General features: G+C 70.4%; 3 protein-coding genes across 3 annotated transcripts; all 3 read left to right on the top strand.

Moving 5' to 3' along the window:
• Positions 1 to 794: 794 nt before the first annotated feature.
• LOC142411973 (uncharacterized) lies at positions 795 to 2,403 on the top strand. The gene is made up of 3 exons (XM_075506633.1): positions 795 to 1,029; positions 1,758 to 1,971; positions 2,145 to 2,403. Exons 1-3 carry the CDS (start codon positions 795 to 797, stop codon positions 2,401 to 2,403), a joined length of 708 nt encoding a protein of 235 aa, XP_075362748.1.
• A 134-nt stretch (positions 2,404 to 2,537) lies between these two features.
• UNC45A (unc-45 myosin chaperone A) lies at positions 2,538 to 10,025 on the top strand. The gene is made up of 20 exons (XM_075506527.1): positions 2,538 to 2,684; positions 3,049 to 3,207; positions 3,822 to 3,858; positions 3,959 to 4,134; positions 4,243 to 4,335; positions 4,611 to 4,778; positions 5,047 to 5,215; positions 5,495 to 5,665; positions 5,796 to 5,967; positions 6,198 to 6,498; positions 6,674 to 6,768; positions 6,848 to 6,989; positions 7,172 to 7,312; positions 7,510 to 7,637; positions 7,855 to 7,921; positions 8,110 to 8,223; positions 8,734 to 8,849; positions 8,970 to 9,087; positions 9,167 to 9,322; positions 9,546 to 10,025. The coding sequence occupies exons 1-20, from the start codon at positions 2,670 to 2,672 to the stop codon at positions 9,804 to 9,806; spliced, it is 2,799 nt and encodes a 932-aa protein (XP_075362642.1). The 5' UTR covers positions 2,538 to 2,669; the 3' UTR covers positions 9,807 to 10,025.
• Positions 10,026 to 10,170: 145 nt separating this feature from the next.
• Positions 10,171 to 17,187, top strand: RCCD1 (RCC1 domain containing 1). Its single transcript, XM_075506530.1, has 7 exons — positions 10,171 to 10,386; positions 10,993 to 11,347; positions 15,697 to 15,818; positions 16,058 to 16,162; positions 16,307 to 16,459; positions 16,623 to 16,652; positions 16,910 to 17,187. Exons 1-7 carry the CDS (start codon positions 10,230 to 10,232, stop codon positions 17,050 to 17,052), a joined length of 1,065 nt encoding a protein of 354 aa, XP_075362645.1. The 5' UTR covers positions 10,171 to 10,229; the 3' UTR covers positions 17,053 to 17,187.
• Positions 17,188 to 17,217: the final 30 nt, after the last annotated feature.

The raw sequence follows: 17,217 nt of genomic DNA, 5'->3' as shown, positions 1-17,217 counted from the left end.
GGCGGCGATGCTCTGGTGCCCGAGGAGCCCGGCCGGCCGGTCTGCAGGGGGTCCCCCAGGGCTGCAGGAAGCCACGTCACCAGGAGCATCCTCCCGGTTGCTGTGGGGACCGCAGGGGCTGCTGCGCTCCCCTGGCCCCCCGGGGCTAATTACCGGGACGGGTGCCAGCGGAGAGGGCCGTAGGGAGGGCTGGGTGAGGAGGGGGTGCTGGCTGAGCTTTGTCTCAGTTCCCCGCACAGCCTCCGGCACAGCCCGCAGCCCACGGGCTCGGCCGTGGCTCCGCACGCCCCGAGAGCGGGCAGAGCGCGTGGAGCCAGCATGGCCCAGCCCCGGCAGCTCAGCCCCTCGCACCGCCCCAGGGACGGCCTGGCACAAGGCAGCGTGGCGGGGCAGGACCCCGGGCCCGGTGCACGGCTGGGGGTGCGAGCACGCTGCGGGGCCGCGCTGGGGAGCAGGGGACCGCGGTCCTGCGCCGGCACAGCGTGCCACCAGCGGCTCTGCCGGAGCCTGGCTAATGGCGTGGCTGGCGGGGGGCCAGGCTGCTGGCGCGGGGCCCGTTGCCCGCCGGGGCTGGGCCGCTGAGGGGCTGCGGCACAGCCCGCCTGCCCTCAGCCCCGGGGCCAGGCGCTCGCCCCGCGCCCCAGCCTGGCCGGCGGCCCTCGCCCGCAACGCCGGGATCCCCAGAGGGGCTGAGGTGCCCAAGCGGGGCCCACGGACCCGGCGGCCGGTGCCCCGCTGCAGGGTGGGGAAGGCACCTCCCGTCCCAGACTTGGCCCCCGAGAAGCTCATTAACGATGCTCCCGCCTCCCGCCCCGGTCCCTGCGGAGCGGGCAGCGAGTGCAGGAGGCTCTAATGGCTCCAAGCGGCTCTTGATGGGCCGTGATGGAGGCGGGAGCAGGAGGGGCTGTGGTTTCTGCCTCCGCTGGAGCCACAGCCGCCTCTGCCCAGGGTCGGCAGGGAAGATGCTGGGTGGGCTCCTGCTCCGGCTGCTCCTCGCCACGGCTCTGTGCCCCAGCCTCCTCGGAACAGGTACGGCCCCGCTCTCGCTCCTCCTGCTCCCTGAACCTGTCCTCCCTGTCCCTGCTGGGGCCTCGTCCCTTGTTGGCTGCTCCCTGATGGCCCCTGATGGAGGCCGGGGGGTCTGTGCCGGGAGGCGGTGGTCTGCGCCGGGGATGGTGGCCCGGGCGTGGTGGTGCCGGGCCGGTCCCACTGCAGCACGTCTGTGAGATGAGCAGTGCTGTCCCCGTGGGGCGGCGGGGAACAGGGAGGGGGGTCAGCACGGGGAGATCGGGGCTGGCCTGGGGGCTTTCCCCTCCCCTCTGCCGCCATCACGCTCCTCGCCCGTGTTTGCCCTTGCCGGGGCGATGGCGAGCGCTGGAGGTCACGGCGCACGTGGGGCCAGGGCCACCAGCAGGCAGTGCTGGGTGGGGCTGCGCTGGGCCAGTGCTGCCCGTCGGGCTGGAGCCCAGCCCTGACCTGAGCCCACCCTGAGGGCTGAGCCAGGGCACCAGTGCCGCGGTGGCGAGGCCCCACGGGGCTGGGGCACTCCCGGCCCGGCCCATCCCCGCTGGGGCTGAGGAAGGCTCCTCGCCGGGGGAGCTGACAGCCCGTCCCACCGGCACCGCACCGGCTGCCGGCACGCCGACTCGCCTCGACGCAGGCGCGAAGCCCGGCGCGTGCCCCGTTCACGGGCTTTGTGGCACCCCGCGGCGGGGGCTGAGCCCCGGCACTCACCGAGCGCCCGCTCCTCGCTGCAGTCTCGGTGCAGAACCTGCACCTCTGCGAGGGCTACGCGAGCCCCGACGGCCGCTACCACCCCGGCTTCTACTGCCCGCGCCTGACCGACCCGCCCGGCCACCGCTACTGCTGCCGCCCCGGCCCCCGCGCCCTCAAGTCCTGCTGCTCCCAGCTGGCCCTGCAGGCCCTCACCGGGGTGAACCTCTCCAGCCTGGCCGGCCCGGGCCTCCTCCGGTGAGCGGGGCTGGGGCTGCGGTGCCGAGGAGGCGGCGGGGGGGTGGCGGCAGGGGCTCCGGGGGCCGGCGTGGCGTCGCCCCTGGGGCCCGGAGCCGGCCCCGGCCGGGCCCTCCCTGGCGCAGGGGCGCGGTGGGGCCGTGGCTGCCCCCTCCTGAGGTGCCCCCCCGCAGGGACCCGCTGGCCCTGCCCTTCGTGGGGCTCTACGGGCTCCTCGTCCTCCTGCTCATGGCCGTCGACCTCTTCCACTTCTGCCGGACCCGGCGCTGCCGCCTCGGCCGCCTCCTGCCCCGCGCCTGCCGCCCGCCCTGTGGCCCCCCGGGGAGACGCCAGCCCCGCTCCCGGCCGCCCCGCCGAGCCCGCGCCCCCGGGGGGCTCCCGCCGCCGCCCCACGGTGCCCCCGGCCCGAGGCTCCCGGGCCGGGCCTGCTGAGGGGGGGCCGCGGGGGGGGGGGGGGGGGGGGCTGGGGGCGGCACCCGCTGGGCCGGGGGTCCCCGCCCGGGGGCGCGGGGGACGCGCGGGGACGCACCACGAGGCCGCACGTGGCCGGTGCCGGCACCGCCGGGCCGCGGGGCGGCGCTGGAGGCTCCCGCCCGCCCCGCCCCTTCCGTCACCGACCCGTCACGTGACACGGGCGGTGGCGTCCGGGTTCCCCGGGCGATCGGCGGTGACGTCACGGGCGCGGCGAGAGGGACGCGATGGAGGAGGAGGCGGTGAGCGAGGGCCCGGCGGGCCGGGGCTGCCGGTACCGGTACCGGGACGGGGAGGGGGCGGGACGGGACGGGACGGGACGGGACGGGACGGGACGGGAGGGGAGGGCAGGGCAGGGCAGGGCAGGGCAGGGCGGCGCGGCGCGGCTGCTGCGGCTGCTGCGGCTGTCGGGCCCGGGCCCGGGCCCGGGCCCGGGCCCGGTGTGATGGGGCCCGGTGCGCAGGGCCCGTCCCGGGGCAGCCGGGGGCGGCGGGGCCCCGTCCCAGGGGCCCTGTCCGGGGCCCGTCCCCGGGGCAGCCGCCCGTGGGGGGTGAGGGCCGTGCCCAGCCCCCCGGCGCGCGTGTCCCAGCCGGTGCCCGTCGGCAGGTGACGGCGGGGCAGCTGCGGGAGCGGGGCAACGCGCTCTTCCAGGCGGGGGACCACGCCGCGGCCCTCGCTGCCTACACGGAGGCGCTGAGCCTCTGCGACGCCGAGCCGGAGCGAGCCGTGCTGCACCGCAACCGGGCCGCCTGCTACCTGAAGCTGGTGAGAGCGGGGCGGGCGCGTCACGGCGGGAACCTGCCCGGCCGGCCCGGCCTGCTGGGGCTGCGCTGCCGGCAGCCGCCCCGGCCCCTCGGCCTTCGCCAGCCGCCTGTCGGTCCCCGGGCAGGGCGCTGTCGGTCCCCGGGCAGGGCGCTGTCTGGTGTTTTCTCTGCTCGCCTTTTCTCCTGGCCCTGCCCGCTGCCCCGCCTCCCGGGTGGGCTGTCAGGGCCAGGGCAGGGCACCCTCGTCCACGCCTGGGGCTGTTCCCCGGGCAGTCACGGCATTTCTGATCTCCCGCCTGGAACCGTCTCTGAGGCGAGGGGGAACACGAGGAACTTCAGGGCCTCGAGTAGACCGGGAGCACTTGAAAAGCCTCAGGGGACCCTAGGGCTCTGCGGGGAGCCCGTGGGGGTTGTGCTCCGGGAAGGACGGGGTGTCCTACTGGGCTGGCTCACTGTCCTCAGTGACACTGTTCCCATCCTCAGACCCCACGGTCCTTTCCCTGCTTTTCTCTCTAAAGCGGCAGGCGCTACCTCTGCCCACAGCAGGCTGGGCTGAGTGAGGCCTGCGTGGGCAGCCTGTCAGGCGTTTCCCTCTCACCCGCTCTCTCTCCGCAGGAGGACTACGCCAAGGCAGAGGCTGATGCATCTAAAGGTCAGTGGTGGCTGGCAGGGGACCGGCCTCTGTGCGCTGCCTGTCTGGGCAGACCGGAGCAGCCCAGGGGCTTTGCGATCGATCCCCCGCTCATCCGCAGCCATTGAAGCCGATGGTCGGGACATGAAGGCACTGTTCCGCCGGAGCCAGGCGCTGCAGAAGCTGGGCCGCCTGGACCAGGCTGTCAGTGACCTGCAGCGGTGCGTGAGCCTGGAGCCCAAGAACAAGGCCTTCCAGGAGGCCCTGCGTGCCCTGGGGAGCAGCATGCACGAGAAGGTGAGCGGGGAGGCAGCGTGGGGGGTGGGGGCTGCTGTGGCCACCCTATGGGTGTGGTGGGCTCAGGGAAGCAGTGAGGGCTGAGCTGCTCTTTCTGCTCTGTCGCAGATGAAGACCATGTCCTGCACGGACTCGAAGGTAGAGCAGATGTTCCAGATCTTGTTGGATCCTGAAGAAAAGGATGCGGACAAGAAGCAAAAGGTCTGAGCCTTGGGGAGCGGAGGGCAGCACGGCTCGGCTGGAGGGCCGGGAGGGGAGGAACGATATTCCCAGGTCCGCATTGCTGGCTGAAGGGTGCTGCCCAGGCGAGGCCGGGCTTCCCACCAGCAGAACGTGCTCCCTGGAAATTGGGGGCGGAAGGCAGGTGCCTGCGGCTGCGCTGGCTGCCCAGCCAGCTCCTGCTGGGGAGGTTCCCTGCGTTCTGGTGGGCTGCGTTCTGGTGGGCAGGTGACCTAGACGTGACTCTCCTTTCCCAGGCTGCGCAGAACCTGATTGTGCTGGCGCGAGAGGAAGCCGGAGCAGAGAAAATCTTCCAAAGCGATGGCGTGCGGCTGCTGATGCAGCTGCTCGACACGGCCAAGGCTGACCTGATGCTGGCGGCCCTGCGCACCCTGACGGGGCTGTGCTCTGGCCACCGCTCCCGGGTAGGTCCTGCCGTAGCCCAGCTCTCCTGCGTGACCGGGCCTGGCACAGGGGAAGCGATGTCGGGGAGGCTGCGAAGTGTGACAGGCAGGGAAGCGTTGCTGCCTGCGGCTGGCTGCAGCCCTGCTGAGCAGAGGAGCTCTGAGCTGTCAGCTGCCGGGCCTGAGTTTGTGACAGCCTTGTTGTGACAGGGAACCGAGCTGAGAAGGTGCTGGGAAGCACTAAGGTTTCCCTGAAGTCTCCAGCAGACGGTTGTGCTTGTACCTGCAGACCATGGCCATCCTGGCAGAGCTGGGGGCCCCTCGTCTCTCAGCGGTGCTGGGTGTGGAGCACGAGCAGGTTTCCCTGGCTGCCTGCAGCCTTCTGCACGTGATGTTCGATTCCCTGAAGGAGGGGCTGCAGAAGGACTTCCGTGGCAAGGAGGATGCGGTGGTGCTGGGTGAGTGCCTGCTGCCCCGGCTGGCGTGGGGTGGGGTGGGGTGGGGTGGGGTGGGGAGAGCACCCTGGAGAGGCGCTGAGCTGCAGCGGGTTCTTCTCCCGCTGCCCGCCTCGTCACCGCTCCCTGCCGCAGGGCCGGGGCTCTGCTCCGGGGTTAATATGAGGTTGAGCTGGGAGGCAGGAGCCCCTGGTCATGGCAGCATCTCCTGCCAGCCTTAGCACGGCGGGGGTGAGATCTCTGCCCAGGGCACTGACTGCTGGCCACCGTCTCTTCTGGAAGATTCCTCCAAGGACCTGAAGCTGCTGATCAAGCACCTGCTGGAGCTGCTAGTGCTGGAAGGGGCCTCTGCGCACGGCCGTGACAACGCCCTCAACCTGCTCATCAAGGTGGTGCCCAGGAAGTCCCCGAAGGAGACCAACAACAGCATGAGCCTCTGGGTGATCGACCAGGGTGAGCAGAACAGCTTGCAGCGTCCCGCTGGGGCATCGCGCCTCTCTGCCTCGGGGTGCCGTGCGCCTCGGCTCTGCCTGTGCACCCCATTTTGCTCCTCGCCGGGGTGCCTGACCTCGCGTTCTCCTAGGCCTGAAGAAGATCCTGGAGGTGGGAAGTACGGTGTGCGGCACCCCGGGCAGCCTGCCCGTGACGGAGAACAGCCGGATGAGCGCCTCGGTTCTGCTGAGCAAACTTTACGACGACCTGAAATGCGATGCTGAGAGGGAAAACTTCCACCACTTGTGCGAGGACTACGTGAGGTGAGCCTGGGCGTCCCTGGGGGCGGAGGGGGGGTTCAGCCTCACACAGCCAGCAGCCTTCTGGGGAAGCAGCAGCACCCCTGTCCCCAGACCTTCTTGCTCTTCGTGATAAAAGCAGATTGCAGACCCACCAGGGACCTGCTGCGTTGGGGTTCAGCAGGTGGGGCTGCGCGTGGCTGGAGGCGGTGGGTGGGATCAGCCTTATCCCTCCTGGTGGTCTTCCCCTGCAGGAGCTGGTTCGAGGGGCACGAGCTGGCCGGGAAGCTGCGGGCCATCCAGACGGTGTCGTGCCTGCTGCAGGGCCCCTCGGATGCTGGGAACAGGGTGCTGGAGCTGGAGGGGATCATGGACAGCGTGCTGTCCCTCTGCGCCTCCGTCTGCGAGGCCCACCAGCTGGTGGCGGTGGAGGCGCTGATCCACGCTGCCGACAAGGCCAAGCGCGCCTCCTTCATCACCGCCAACGGCGTCAGCCTGCTCAAGGAGATCTACAAGCACAGCGAGAGGGACAGCATCCGCATCCGGGCGCTGGTGGTGAGCGTGGCGGGACGGGAGGAGCGGCTGTGCCGAGCCCTTGGGTGGTGCTGGGTGGGCTGTGGCCGCAGGGCCCGTGGGTCCGCAGCAGTGTCCCCTCCCTGCTGGGGGGTCTCACAGGCGCCTCGGGGTGACCGTGGCCATCCCTGCTCTGACGCTCTGCTCCTGGCTGCAGGGGCTCTGCAAGCTGGGATCCGCCGGAGGCACCGACTTCAGCATGAAGCAGTTTGCCGAGGGCTCCACGATGAAACTGGCCAAGCAGTGCCGCAAGTGAGTGCTGCCGGGTGCGGGGCGGGGGCGCGCCGGGCAGGGTGCCCCGCAGCCTGGGCTCACGGGGCCCGTCTCCCAGGTGGCTCTGCAATGAGACGATCGACGCGGGCACGCGGCGCTGGGCGGTGGAGGGCCTGGCCTACCTCACCTTCGATGCGGACGTCAAGGAGGAGTTTGTGGAGGACAAGGCGGCGATGCAGGCCATGTTCCGCCTGGCCAAGGTGCGTGCCCAGCGCTGCGGCGGGGGCCCTGAGTGGTGGGCACCCTGGCACTGGGGAGACGTGCCGGAGGGGATGTGGGGCTCGCGCTGCGGGGCTGGGCTGCGCGCAGGGGCCCAGCGGTGCTCGAGCCCTGGCCTGTCCTCTCCACCGTGGGTGTGATGGGTGTCCCGTTACTGCTGCAGTCGGAGGACAGGAGCGTGCTCTACGCGGTCGCCTCCACGCTAGTGAACTGCACCAACAGCTACGACCACGAGGAGCCGGACCCCCAGATGCTGGAGCTGGCCAAGTACGCCAAGCAGCACATTCCGGAGCAGCACCCCAAGGTGAGCGGGGCACGGCCCTTCTCAGGAGCTGCCGGGAGCGCTGGCCCTGGGGGAGAGCGCGTGGGGGGACTGAGCCCGGGGTCCTGAGTGGGGACAGGGTGTCCTTGGGGCCTTCAGGGTCAGAGACCTCGCAGTGGATGGCAGCAGGCGGCAGGCTGATGCCACCGAGCCGAGTGGTGACCCTGCCTCTGGGACAGGACAAGCCGGACTTTGTGAAGCGCCGGGTGCGGAAGCTGCTGGCGGCCGGCGTGGTGTCAGCTCTGGCCTGCATGGTGAAGAGCGAGAACCCGGCGCTCACCAACTCCTGCCGGGAGCTGATCTCCAGGTACGGGTGTGTAGGGGGGCGGCAGGGAGGGAGCTGGGTTCTGAGGCTGCTGGTGTCCTGCCGGCGAACGTACGTGCCTGTGGTGAACGCAAGCTTCTAGGAGCAGAAAGGGGATGTCCGGGAGTCTGGTACAGCCTGGGCCCACTGCAGGTGTCTGGGTGCTGTTGGGACCCGCTGTGGCAGGTCCCCGACTCCAGCTGCTCCCGTTTGCCCCCAGGGTGTTCCTGGCGCTGGTGGAGGAGGCAGAGGACCGGGGCAGTGTGGTTGCACAAGGAGGAGGCAAGGTGAGGGGACGGGCCTCGCTGTGCTGCTGGCCTGCGCCAGGCGGTGGGGCTCTGGGCAGGGCTGGGGCTCTGGGGGGGTGGCTGTGGTTTGGCCGGGGACCACACCGGCTCCCTCGTACACGAGGCTTGGGGAAGCGGGGGCTGCTGTGCCCTGGCTGCAGGACTGGCTGCTGTGTCTCCGTCTGCAGGCTCTCATCCCGCTGTCCCTGGAGGGCACCGAGGTGGGGCAGACCAAGGCAGCTCAGGCCCTGGCGAAGATCACTATCACCTCCAACCCAGAGATGGCCTTCCCCGGAGAGCGGGTGAGCGTCGCCGCTGCGGGGACGGGTCTGCCAAGCAGGGGCCCTGTGCGGGCGGTCGGGGCCGCGCGGGGGCTTGTGTGGGAGCAGCAGTGGGGACGGGGCTGCAGCAGGGGCTCGCCCCGCCGTGTGCCTGCTCTGGGGAGGCGTGGGGCTGAGCAGCGTGAGGAGGGGCTGCCCCGGTCCCTGCGTGCAGCGTCTGGGATCAGGTGGGCTTCCGCTCCTCCTCGCCCACCGGGAAAGGGCTCGGCAGCCCTGGAGCTAAAGGCCACAGGACTGGTGATCCGAGGCGGGATCTGCACCGCAGGAACTGCCCGCATGGCTTTGCCCTTCCCTGGGGAGCAGGAGGTGGCAAGACCCTTGGTGTTCCCCACAAAGGCCTGGTGACCTAGGCCTGACCACGGCAGCTCTGCCTTTAGGCTGGGCTCAGAGCTCCCTGCACCCTCTGCTCCACGGGGTGCGGAGTCCCTGCCCCTCGCTCAGGGTTCAAGCCCTGCACTGCTGTCTCCGCAGATCTACGAGGTGGTCCGGCCCTTAGTAAGCCTTCTGCACCTTCAGCGCACGGGTCTGGAGAACTTCGAGGGGCTGATGGCATTAACCAACCTGGCTGGCATCAGCGAGAGGCTGCGGTAGGGGTGGTGGGGCCAGGGCAGAGCTGGACCGGGTGGGGGGACAGAGGGGACCTGTCCCTGTCTGGCCCGGAGGCGTGCTGCCCTGGGCAGGGAGCGCTCACCCACGCCCCGCCGCAGGCAGAAGATCCTGAAGGAGAAGGCTGTGCCCATGATCGAGGGGTACATGTTTGAGGAGCACGAGCTGATCCGGCTGGCTGCAACGGAGTGCATGTGCAACATGGCCATGAGCAAGGAGGTGGGGGCCGGGCCGGGGCGCGCTGGGCGTCTGCGCTGGGCTCCCAGCCCCCCGCACCCAGTCCCCTGCTCCTCTGCAGGTGCAGGAGCTGTTCCTGGCCGAGGGCAGCGACCGGCTGAAGCTGATGGTCCTGTACAGCGGGGAGGAGGACGAGAAGCTGCGGCGCGCGGCCTCGGGGACGCTGGCCATGCTGACTGCCCTGCACCCTCCCATCTGCAAGCGGATCCCCCAGGTGGTGAGTGCCCAGTGGTGGGGCGGGGGCACCCGGGACCCCCTGGGCCAGCCCCCAGCGTCCCCCTTCCCTCCCCTGGCGTCCTGGAGCCGTGTCCCAGCGCTGGCCCCAGGAGACGGAGCAACCTGTCCTGACCTCAGCCTGCGTCTTAGACAGGGCTGGGGGTGTCGGGGTCGGGGGGGCCATCGGGGCTGCGGGGCTGAGCGCGGCCCCGCCGCCCCCGCAGACGGCGCACTGGCTGGAGATCCTGCAGGCCCTGCTGCTGAGCCCCAGCGCGGAGCTGCAGCACCGCGGGGCCGTGGTGGTGATGAACATGATGGCGGCCGAGCGGGAGGTGGCGGAGCAGCTCATCGCCAGCGAGACACTGGAGATCCTCTCGGTGCTCGCCAAGGACAAGGACAAGCCGCGCGTGGCCCAGGCGGCCAAGGAGAGCCTGGCGCAGGCGGTGGCTTACGGCCTGATCAAGCCCAGCCCCGGCCAGGAGTGAGGGCCCGGCGGGGGCGCCCGCACACGCTGCTGGGGGCTGGGGCTCACACGCTGCTGGGGGCCGGGGCCGGCCCGCGGGGGCTGGCACACCGCCGGGGGGGGCTGCTCGGCGGCACCCGCCCGGTGCCCCGGGGCGAGGGGGGAGGAAGGGGCTCGCCGCTGCCTTCACCGGGGGGCTCGGCCCGGGGCCCTGCACGGCTGGGCCCGCTGTGGCGGCGGGCCCGCCCGGTGCCACCGCACTAAAGCTGCTCTTGGACCACGGCCCGGCCTCCGTCCCTGCGCCCGCCGCCCCGCCCCGCCCCGCGCAGTCTCCGCCCCCAGCCCCGCCCGCCCGGCGCGGTTTCCGCCCCCAGCCCCGCCCCGTCCGGTGCAGTCTCCGCCCCGCCCGGTGCAGTCTCCGCCCCCAGCCCCGCCCCGCCCCGCCATGGCGGCTCCGCGCCGCGCCTGGGTCGTCTTCGGCTTCAGCATCGAGGAGGCGGCGGGGGAACCGGGGCCGGGCCCGGGGCCGTGGCGCCTGGAGTCGGGCCCCGGGGGGATCCGCCGCGTGTGGCCCGCCTGGAGCTACGTGATCGTGGAGACCGGTGAGCGCCCCGCGGAGCCGACCCGCCCGGTGGTGCCCGCCGGGGCCCGGGCCCCGCGTCCCCGTCCCTCCCGAGGTGCCGGTGCCGCCCTGCGCCCGCCCGGGCTCCGGTTCCCCCCTCCGCTCCCCCGCGCTGCCCCGGGACGGCGGGCCCGCGTCCCCCCCCCGCGGTGCCGGTTTCCCGCGGTCTGTCCTGTCCCGCCCCATCCCTGACGCCGGGCCCCGGGATGAACCAGCCCCCCCCCCGGCGCTGGTCTCTGTGTGTGTGTCCCTGCCGTGCCGGTCCCCCAGGGGTGTCCCCGTGACCCGCCCAGCGCCGGTCCCCCCCGGGATGTCGCCGTCCCCTCGGGATGTTCCCGTGACCCCACCAGCGCCGGCCGCCCCCCCCCCCCCCCCGGTGGTGCCGGTCCCCCCCGGGATTCCCCACCCCCCCGCCGGCGATGCCGGTCCCCTGGGATGTCCCCATGAACCCCCACCGCCGGTCCCCCCGGGATGTCCCCGCCCCGTGGGATGCCCCCCCCCCCGGCGGTGCCGGTCCCCCGGGACGCCCCCCCCAGCCCCGGCACGTCCCCGCGGCCGGGCGCTGAGGGCCCCGCTGCCGCGGCAGGCGCGGGGCTGGAGGCGCGGAGCGCGGGGCTGCGGCGGCGGCTGCCGGGCTGGGCCGAGGCGCTGCCCTCGGAGACGCACCTGCTGCTGCGGCGGGCGGCGGCGGCCCGGGCCTGGCCGCGGGCGGCGGCGCTGCGGGGCGCGGGGCGGGGCGCGCCCGCCTGGAGCCGGGCCCTGCCGCCGGGGCCCCGCCGCCCCCCGCCGCTGCCGCTGCTGCCCGGCGGCTTCGCCACGCCGCGGCCGCCCTTCTTCGCCGCGCTGCCCGGGGCGGTGCGGGCCCGCCGGCTGGCGCTGGGACACGAGCACGCCCTGGCGCTGGGCGCCGCCGGCGAGACCTACGCCTGGGGCGGCGGCAGGTGGGTGCGGGGTGCGGGGACCGGGCGGGGGTGCCGGGGGCTGCGGGGAGGCGGGGCGGGGGTACCGGGGGCCGCGGGGCACGGGGGCTGCAGGAGGAGGGCGGCAGCGGGGGCGAGGGCTGCGGCCGGCGGGTGCGGGGTTAGGGCGGGGGCGGCGCGGGGCCGGGTGCTGAGCGTGCCGAGGGGAGGCGGGGGGAATGGCGGGGGGTGCAGGGGGATGCGGGGGACACGGAGGGACCGCGGGGGATGCGGATGAGAGGGTGTCGGGGTGGGGGTCGCCTCAGGGTCTGAGCCCCCCCGCTAGCTTGCAGGCTTGAGGCAAAGCGGTTCAAGTCTCTGTAGTGTTGATCGATTTGTCAACACGGTGAAATAACCTAATAAAGCGATTACACCACCAGTAAACGTTGACTAGCAAACAGACCGCTCGTTACTTCATGATACTGTTATTCTTGACGGTGTTGCACGTAATTATTGAGCTACAATTAGTAACTCTTAAGTAATCTTGGTTACATAGAGCTGCTGCTGAGCTACAGCCCTTTCTCCTGCGCTGCCTGGTGCGAGGGCACAAGTCTGCCCCTCGCCTCGCTGCCCTGCTTGGTGCTAGGGCCGGGGGCTCAGGGAAGGTACGGGGGTGCAGCAGGGACAGAGGTACTGGGGCGCAAGGCCATCCCTCCTTACCCCCCCATCACTTGGCGTTAGGGTGCGAGTCCATCCCTCTTGGCTCGGCTCTCCCACACCACGGCTTCAGGCCAGCGGTGCGATGGCGGGGCCAGCGGGTCGTCCCCGATACTGTTCCCTGTCGGTCCCCGTTGTGCTACTCGTACCCAAATCTGGCATTTCTCACGCCATAACTAAGCAATCTCAGCCCTGTATGGCATTGCTGATGTAGCTGGTGCACCCTCCCTGAAGGTGTTCACCCCCGCACTGACGGGATCTGTCGCTCGCCCGAGCCAGGTCCCGCTGAGCGCCAGCACGTCCCCCCGGCACAGGCAGCCTGGCTCACGGCTTCCCCTGGGGCCCTGCCGTGCCCCCCCCCCAGCTGCGCTCCCGTTCCCACTGGGTCCCCCCTTGCTGGCCCCGTGGGCCCTTGAGCAGCCCAGTCTCCTCTGTGGGTGCTGGGGCCACAGCTCCTGCAGGGCTTCTGGCTTGTGGCCCCGTCAGGGCGGCCTCCGAGGACACTCGGAGGACACGCAGACACTCTCTGCGTGACCACTGAGGTCCCTGCGGTCCCTTCGGGCTGAGTCTGCTGCAGTTTTGAGGATACCTGGGCACGTAACCCTCCCGTCTGGTCCTGCAGCGCTGCTCCTGCGGTACCCGGTACTGTATGTGCAGGGGGGGAAAGGCCGGTTCTCACAGCGCTGTTGACACAACCGCAGGGTGCGGTACCAAGTGTACACGGGCTTTGGGTTTGGGGTTTTGGGGACTGCCCCATAAACCCATCACGCCAGTGATGTACAATCGGCAGTTCACTCTCAGTCCCCAGTTAAAAGGTTTTTATTCTCTAACGCGCTCGCTAGGCTGTTGGCTTCCCGGCTTCTCGCTGGGTGTGGTGGCGGTGCTGGGACGTTTCACCCCGTCGGGCTGGCCGGGTCCCCGGCTGAGGTTGTTGGTCCATCAGCTCAGCACAAGCCTCTCCTTCCCGCGTCTCTGCCCTGCCTCATCCCTCACCCGGCTGCTTCAAATCAGTGCGAGGTTCAGCTCCCTCTGTTCCTGCTCCTCCGTAACATACCACAAAAACACCAGCCCGCCGTCAAAGATCCGTTTGGTTCTGAGGTGGAGGTCGGTACCCTCCGTCTGTTAACGCTTCGGTACAAGATGCCTCTGCTACAGCCCCGTAGGAGAGCGGTAAACCCCTTGGGAAAAGCTCCAACCCCTGACTCCCCGTTTCGCTCGCCAGCGGTTGTACTGGGGTGCAATAAACAGCCAGAGGCATCGTCAGTTTAATCGCTTAAAGGTGTTTTCTGTTAGTTTGGGGGTTGCTTTTGCACGTGCTGCCCTGGCTGCCCCATGTCCAGTAACATTTTCCCAGAAGACGACTGGGGGCACAGCTCCAGGCCGTCGCTCCCCTGATTTCTACTGCCTGGCACTTGCCAAGGGATTCCTGCTTCTCCCTTTGCTCCAAGGCCGAGGTGTGGTTACGCGTTTGCCAACACGAGGTGCCGGTTCCTACCCGTGCCGCTGTCTGTGTCGCTTGTATGCAGCGTTGGAGCCCCCGCAGCTGCTCCAGGCTCCTGCCCCGTCCAGCGCCATCGGTTCCGGCACAGCGGGCTAAACCCCCCGGGGCCACGGCACGTGGCGATGCCGCCTCTCGGTCCCAGAGCTGCAAAGATGCGCTGGGAGCTGTGGGCCACTAAAGCCCCGTTTGTAGGGCTCGTTTCTGGGCGTAGCTGAGGCATCGCTGGGTCTTGTCACGCTCCGACCCCCACGCTCAGTAAATCCATCGGGTTGCAGCCGTGCATCCCCAGCGCCACGGACAGACGTGCACGGGCACTGGGTCGGGATACCGGCGCGCGATCAGTGCTGACCGCAGTAGCTGGTAGTTGTTAATATCCGTAGGGTGGAAGGGATTATGTGTTCCTCTTTCTTTGCTCCTTACGGAAGACAAAAACCAGCGCAGGCTGTTGGTCGTAGTCAGCGGAGCTGTGCGACCTGGCCCGTCGCCCTCCCTCCGTGTTTCCCATCGGCTCGGGAGCGTTTTGTTCCCCATTTCTGTTCGTTGGTGGCTGGGGTACTTAGTGTAAATCAGCAGTTGTTGCATTTGCAGGCACTACGTTATCTTGTCCTTCTTGCCCTTTGGAGGAAAGGTTTCTACACTTGTGAAGGTGTCTTTTAGGAGTAAGTTGTTTTTGGAAAAACTAAATACAATGGTTAAGCTTTGGTTATTTGACAAGGCTGAGAATCCTGTGACACATCTCTGTGCCGTGTCCCGCAGTGTTACAGCTCCTCTGTATAACGGCTAGGCGCTGGCCCCGCTCACGCCTTCGTAGCCCCTTTCTTACCGCAGGCTGTAGTCGCCTTTGCCTGCTCGGGCAGGGAGCGCCCAGAGCCCCTTTCCCCGCTGCTGCAAACCCTTCCCTGCCCGTGGGCTCTCCGAGCCGCTGCTCGGTGCCTGCCGCCGTGCTTGGGGACCAGCCGGGAACCAGCCCCGCTCTCAGCCCCGCTGGGTGCGTCTCTTCGCCTTGGTCTTCCTCAGATAGCCCCGCGGAGGAAAGCAAAAAGTCTTTCCAGTGGCGGTGCATTAGCACGGCTTTTGGCGTCCTGTTCCGATACTTTGACGATCCCCAGGACTCAACGCTACAGTCAGCCGCTACGTGCGGCCGAGCTGTTTATTTTACCGTTGCAGCCCTTCCAGCTCTTTCTGCCTTTGCAACAGCTTTGAGAATTAAAGCCACTGGTGCTTTATTTTCCACTTGCTCCCCCCAGCCTGTAACTGGGCTGTCAGGGTCCCGCTCCTGTGCGCAGGGGGCCCTGGGCTGGGCATCCCCTCCCACCGGCACTTGGCTTTGCCCTGTTTCTGGAGTCAGCTCTTCCCCTCCGCTGCGGATATTCCTTCAGCAGCTCAAGGCTCTGCCGGCCTGAACGCTGCCGGGATTTGCGTGCATCTCGTCGCCTTCTCCCGGGCCGTGGCTGGCCCCGGGGCCGCTGGCAGCGCCCGCGGAGGCACAGCTCGCTCACGCAGGGAGGCTTTCGCACATCTCGGTGTGTGGGTCCGGGTCCTGCCCCGCGTAGCCCACGCGGGCCTGCCCTCCCGTGCGTGCCCGCCACGTGCAACGCTCACGGTGGCTGGTGCCGACCCCCCGGGACGAGCCCAGACGTGTCCCCGCGAGGGATCCCCTGCTTTCGCTTTCAGGCTTGGGGCCAAACTGGTTGCTGATGCTGCGCTGTCGATCGCTGGCTCAGCACGGCCCAAATAAGCTCAGCAATCAATTAGATGAGCAACGGACTAACTTGTGAACACAGTAATTAATTCGGAGGCGTGTCACTCGCCGCACAGCGATCGCGCGCCGGCACGGACCCTTCTCTCACGCGTTGTGCAGCTGCCGCTGAATCGCAGCCTTGCTGCTGCGCCGGCCCGCCCAGCCGGCCGGGCACCGGAGCCCCTGGCACCGGGGGGCAGGGGCGCCCTCCTCCCCGCCCCCCAGGCTGGGCCCTGTGCCCCGCTGCACCCCCACCTTGGGGACGTGGCCCCGGGGGGGGGTCCTGGGGGCCGGGCGGGCGGCAGCAGGCAGGAGGGGCTGGGTCAGGGCTGCAGGCTCACGGCGGGGCAGGGAGGTGCGAGGGCTGGAGGGCACTGGGGCGCGGGAGGTGTCTGTCAGTCTGTCTGTCTGTCTGTGCGCGTCTCCCCGCAGGCACGGGCAGCTCGGCCACGGGAGCCTGGAGTCAGAGGTGCAGCCGCGGCTGGTGGAGGCGTTGGCTGGCGTGCCGATGCAGGCGGTGGCGGCTGGCGGGTGGCATTCGGCCAGCGTTAGCGGTGAGAGGCCATGCCGGGGGTGGGGGGGTCGGGGCGGCCGGCGGCAGCGTAAGGCCCCGGCAGGACCGGTCCCCTGCGGAGCGGTTACCCCTCGTCCCTGGCCCTGGGGGGTCCCTGTGCACGGCCCTGTGCCGTGCGTGGTCGGCGCTGGTGCCCCGGTCGCCCGGCCGCTGCCACCGAGGGGGGTTCGGGGTGAGCTCTGCTCTGGGGCCACCCTGATGCACCCCCCTGCCCCGCAGAGGCCGGAGACCTCTACGTGTGGGGCTGGAACGAGTCGGGCCAGCTGGCCCTGCCCTCCAAAGCGCTGGCAGAAGAGCGGGCACAGGAGGAGGACAAGGGTGCAGGTGAGGGTGCTGCGGGGCGGGGTGGGGCGGGGCCGGGTCCCTGCAGAGCCACGGGCAGCGCCGGTGGCTCAGTGCGGGGCCGGTGCGGTTTGAGCCTGGCAGGGCCCGGTCGCTCCCGGGGGCTGAGGGTCGGCGCTTCCCCAGGGGACGCTGGGCTGACGCCCCGCCAGGAGCCGCCGGCCGCCGAGGACGCCGCGTTCATTTCCATCCAGGCCTTCCCGGCGTTGCTGGATCTGCCCCAGGACCTGGAGGTCAGCAAGGTCAGCTGCGGGTCCCGGCACACGGCCGCCGTCACACGTGAGTGCCCGGTTCCCGCCGGCCCCCCCGCTTCGTGCTGCCCGGGCGTGGGGCGGCTGCCGGGGGCTGGGCTCCCGGGGACCCGGCGGGGCAGGGGCCGGAGCCCGGCCACCCCCTGCGCTGCCGTGCGGGCGCTGGCTGATGGGTGCCGTCCCGCTTGCAGGAGGCGGGGAGCTCTACACCTGGGGCTGGGGTAAGTGATGCCTTTGAACACCCCCGGTCCAGCTTTTGTTTTCTACTCCCTTATGCTGGCTGCCATTACTCGTGTAATGATTTACCTCGTCACTGTGAGGTTTCGGAGCAGAGCACTTCCAGGGGTTCCTGGCTGGAGCCCTTGGTACAGGGGTGCTCTCGCATTTCCTCCCTGCCCCCCAAACGCCTGGGGAGCCCTCGCCCTGCAAGGGCAGGAGGCCCCAGGGCCACACCGTGGCACGGCTGTCGTGTCTGCAGGTAAATACGGGCAGCTGGGACACGGGGACACCACCAGCTCTGACCGGCCACGCCGCGTCGAGTACCTGGTGGCCGAGGGGCTGCGGGCAGAGGAGGTGGTGTGCGGGCCCTGGACCACCTACATCTGCGTGCTGGAGCCGTGAGGGGCCCACAGCCCCCCCGCCCCCGCAGCTGCCCGCGCTGAGGAAGACCCAGGCACCTCTGCTCCTGCCCGCCTGCTCCCAGGAGCAGCCCTGGCCCCGCTCTGCCCTCGGCGGTGGGCAGGCAGCCCCCCAGGACCAGACCCACGGTGAGCTGAACTCACACGC

Source organism: Mycteria americana, chromosome 6, assembly GCF_035582795.1.
Source record: "Mycteria americana isolate JAX WOST 10 ecotype Jacksonville Zoo and Gardens chromosome 6, USCA_MyAme_1.0, whole genome shotgun sequence".
Lineage (NCBI taxonomy): Eukaryota > Metazoa > Chordata > Aves > Ciconiiformes > Ciconiidae > Mycteria > Mycteria americana.
The sequence above is the reverse complement of the archived record's forward strand: the minus strand, read 5'-3'. Positions and strand labels throughout refer to the sequence as shown.

What these genes read in the sequence shown, in the direction of transcription:
- LOC142411973 (XM_075506633.1), top strand. Translation starts at nt 795, where the DNA reads ATGCTCCCGCCTCCCGCCCCGGTCCCTGCGGAGCGGGCAGCGAGTGCA. An exon ending in CCCCAGCCTCCTCGGAACAG is followed by an intron (nt 1,030 to 1,757) that starts GTACGGCCCCGC and finishes TCCTCGCTGCAG; the next exon opens with TCTCGGTGCAGAACCTGCAC. An exon ending in GCCGGCCCGGGCCTCCTCCG is followed by an intron (nt 1,972 to 2,144) that starts GTGAGCGGGGCT and finishes GCCCCCCCGCAG; the next exon opens with GGACCCGCTGGCCCTGCCCT.
- RCCD1 (XM_075506530.1), top strand. Translation starts at nt 10,230, where the DNA reads ATGGCGGCTCCGCGCCGCGCCTGGGTCGTCTTCGGCTTCAGCATCGAG. An exon ending in GCACACGGCCGCCGTCACAC is followed by an intron (nt 16,460 to 16,622) that starts GTGAGTGCCCGG and finishes TCCCGCTTGCAG; the next exon opens with GAGGCGGGGAGCTCTACACC. An exon ending in GCTCTACACCTGGGGCTGGG is followed by an intron (nt 16,653 to 16,909) that starts GTAAGTGATGCC and finishes TCGTGTCTGCAG; the next exon opens with GTAAATACGGGCAGCTGGGA.
- UNC45A (XM_075506527.1), top strand. An exon ending in CTGGCCAAGCAGTGCCGCAA is followed by an intron (nt 6,769 to 6,847) that starts GTGAGTGCTGCC and finishes CCCGTCTCCCAG; the next exon opens with GTGGCTCTGCAATGAGACGA. An exon ending in TTGCACAAGGAGGAGGCAAG is followed by an intron (nt 7,922 to 8,109) that starts GTGAGGGGACGG and finishes CTCCGTCTGCAG; the next exon opens with GCTCTCATCCCGCTGTCCCT.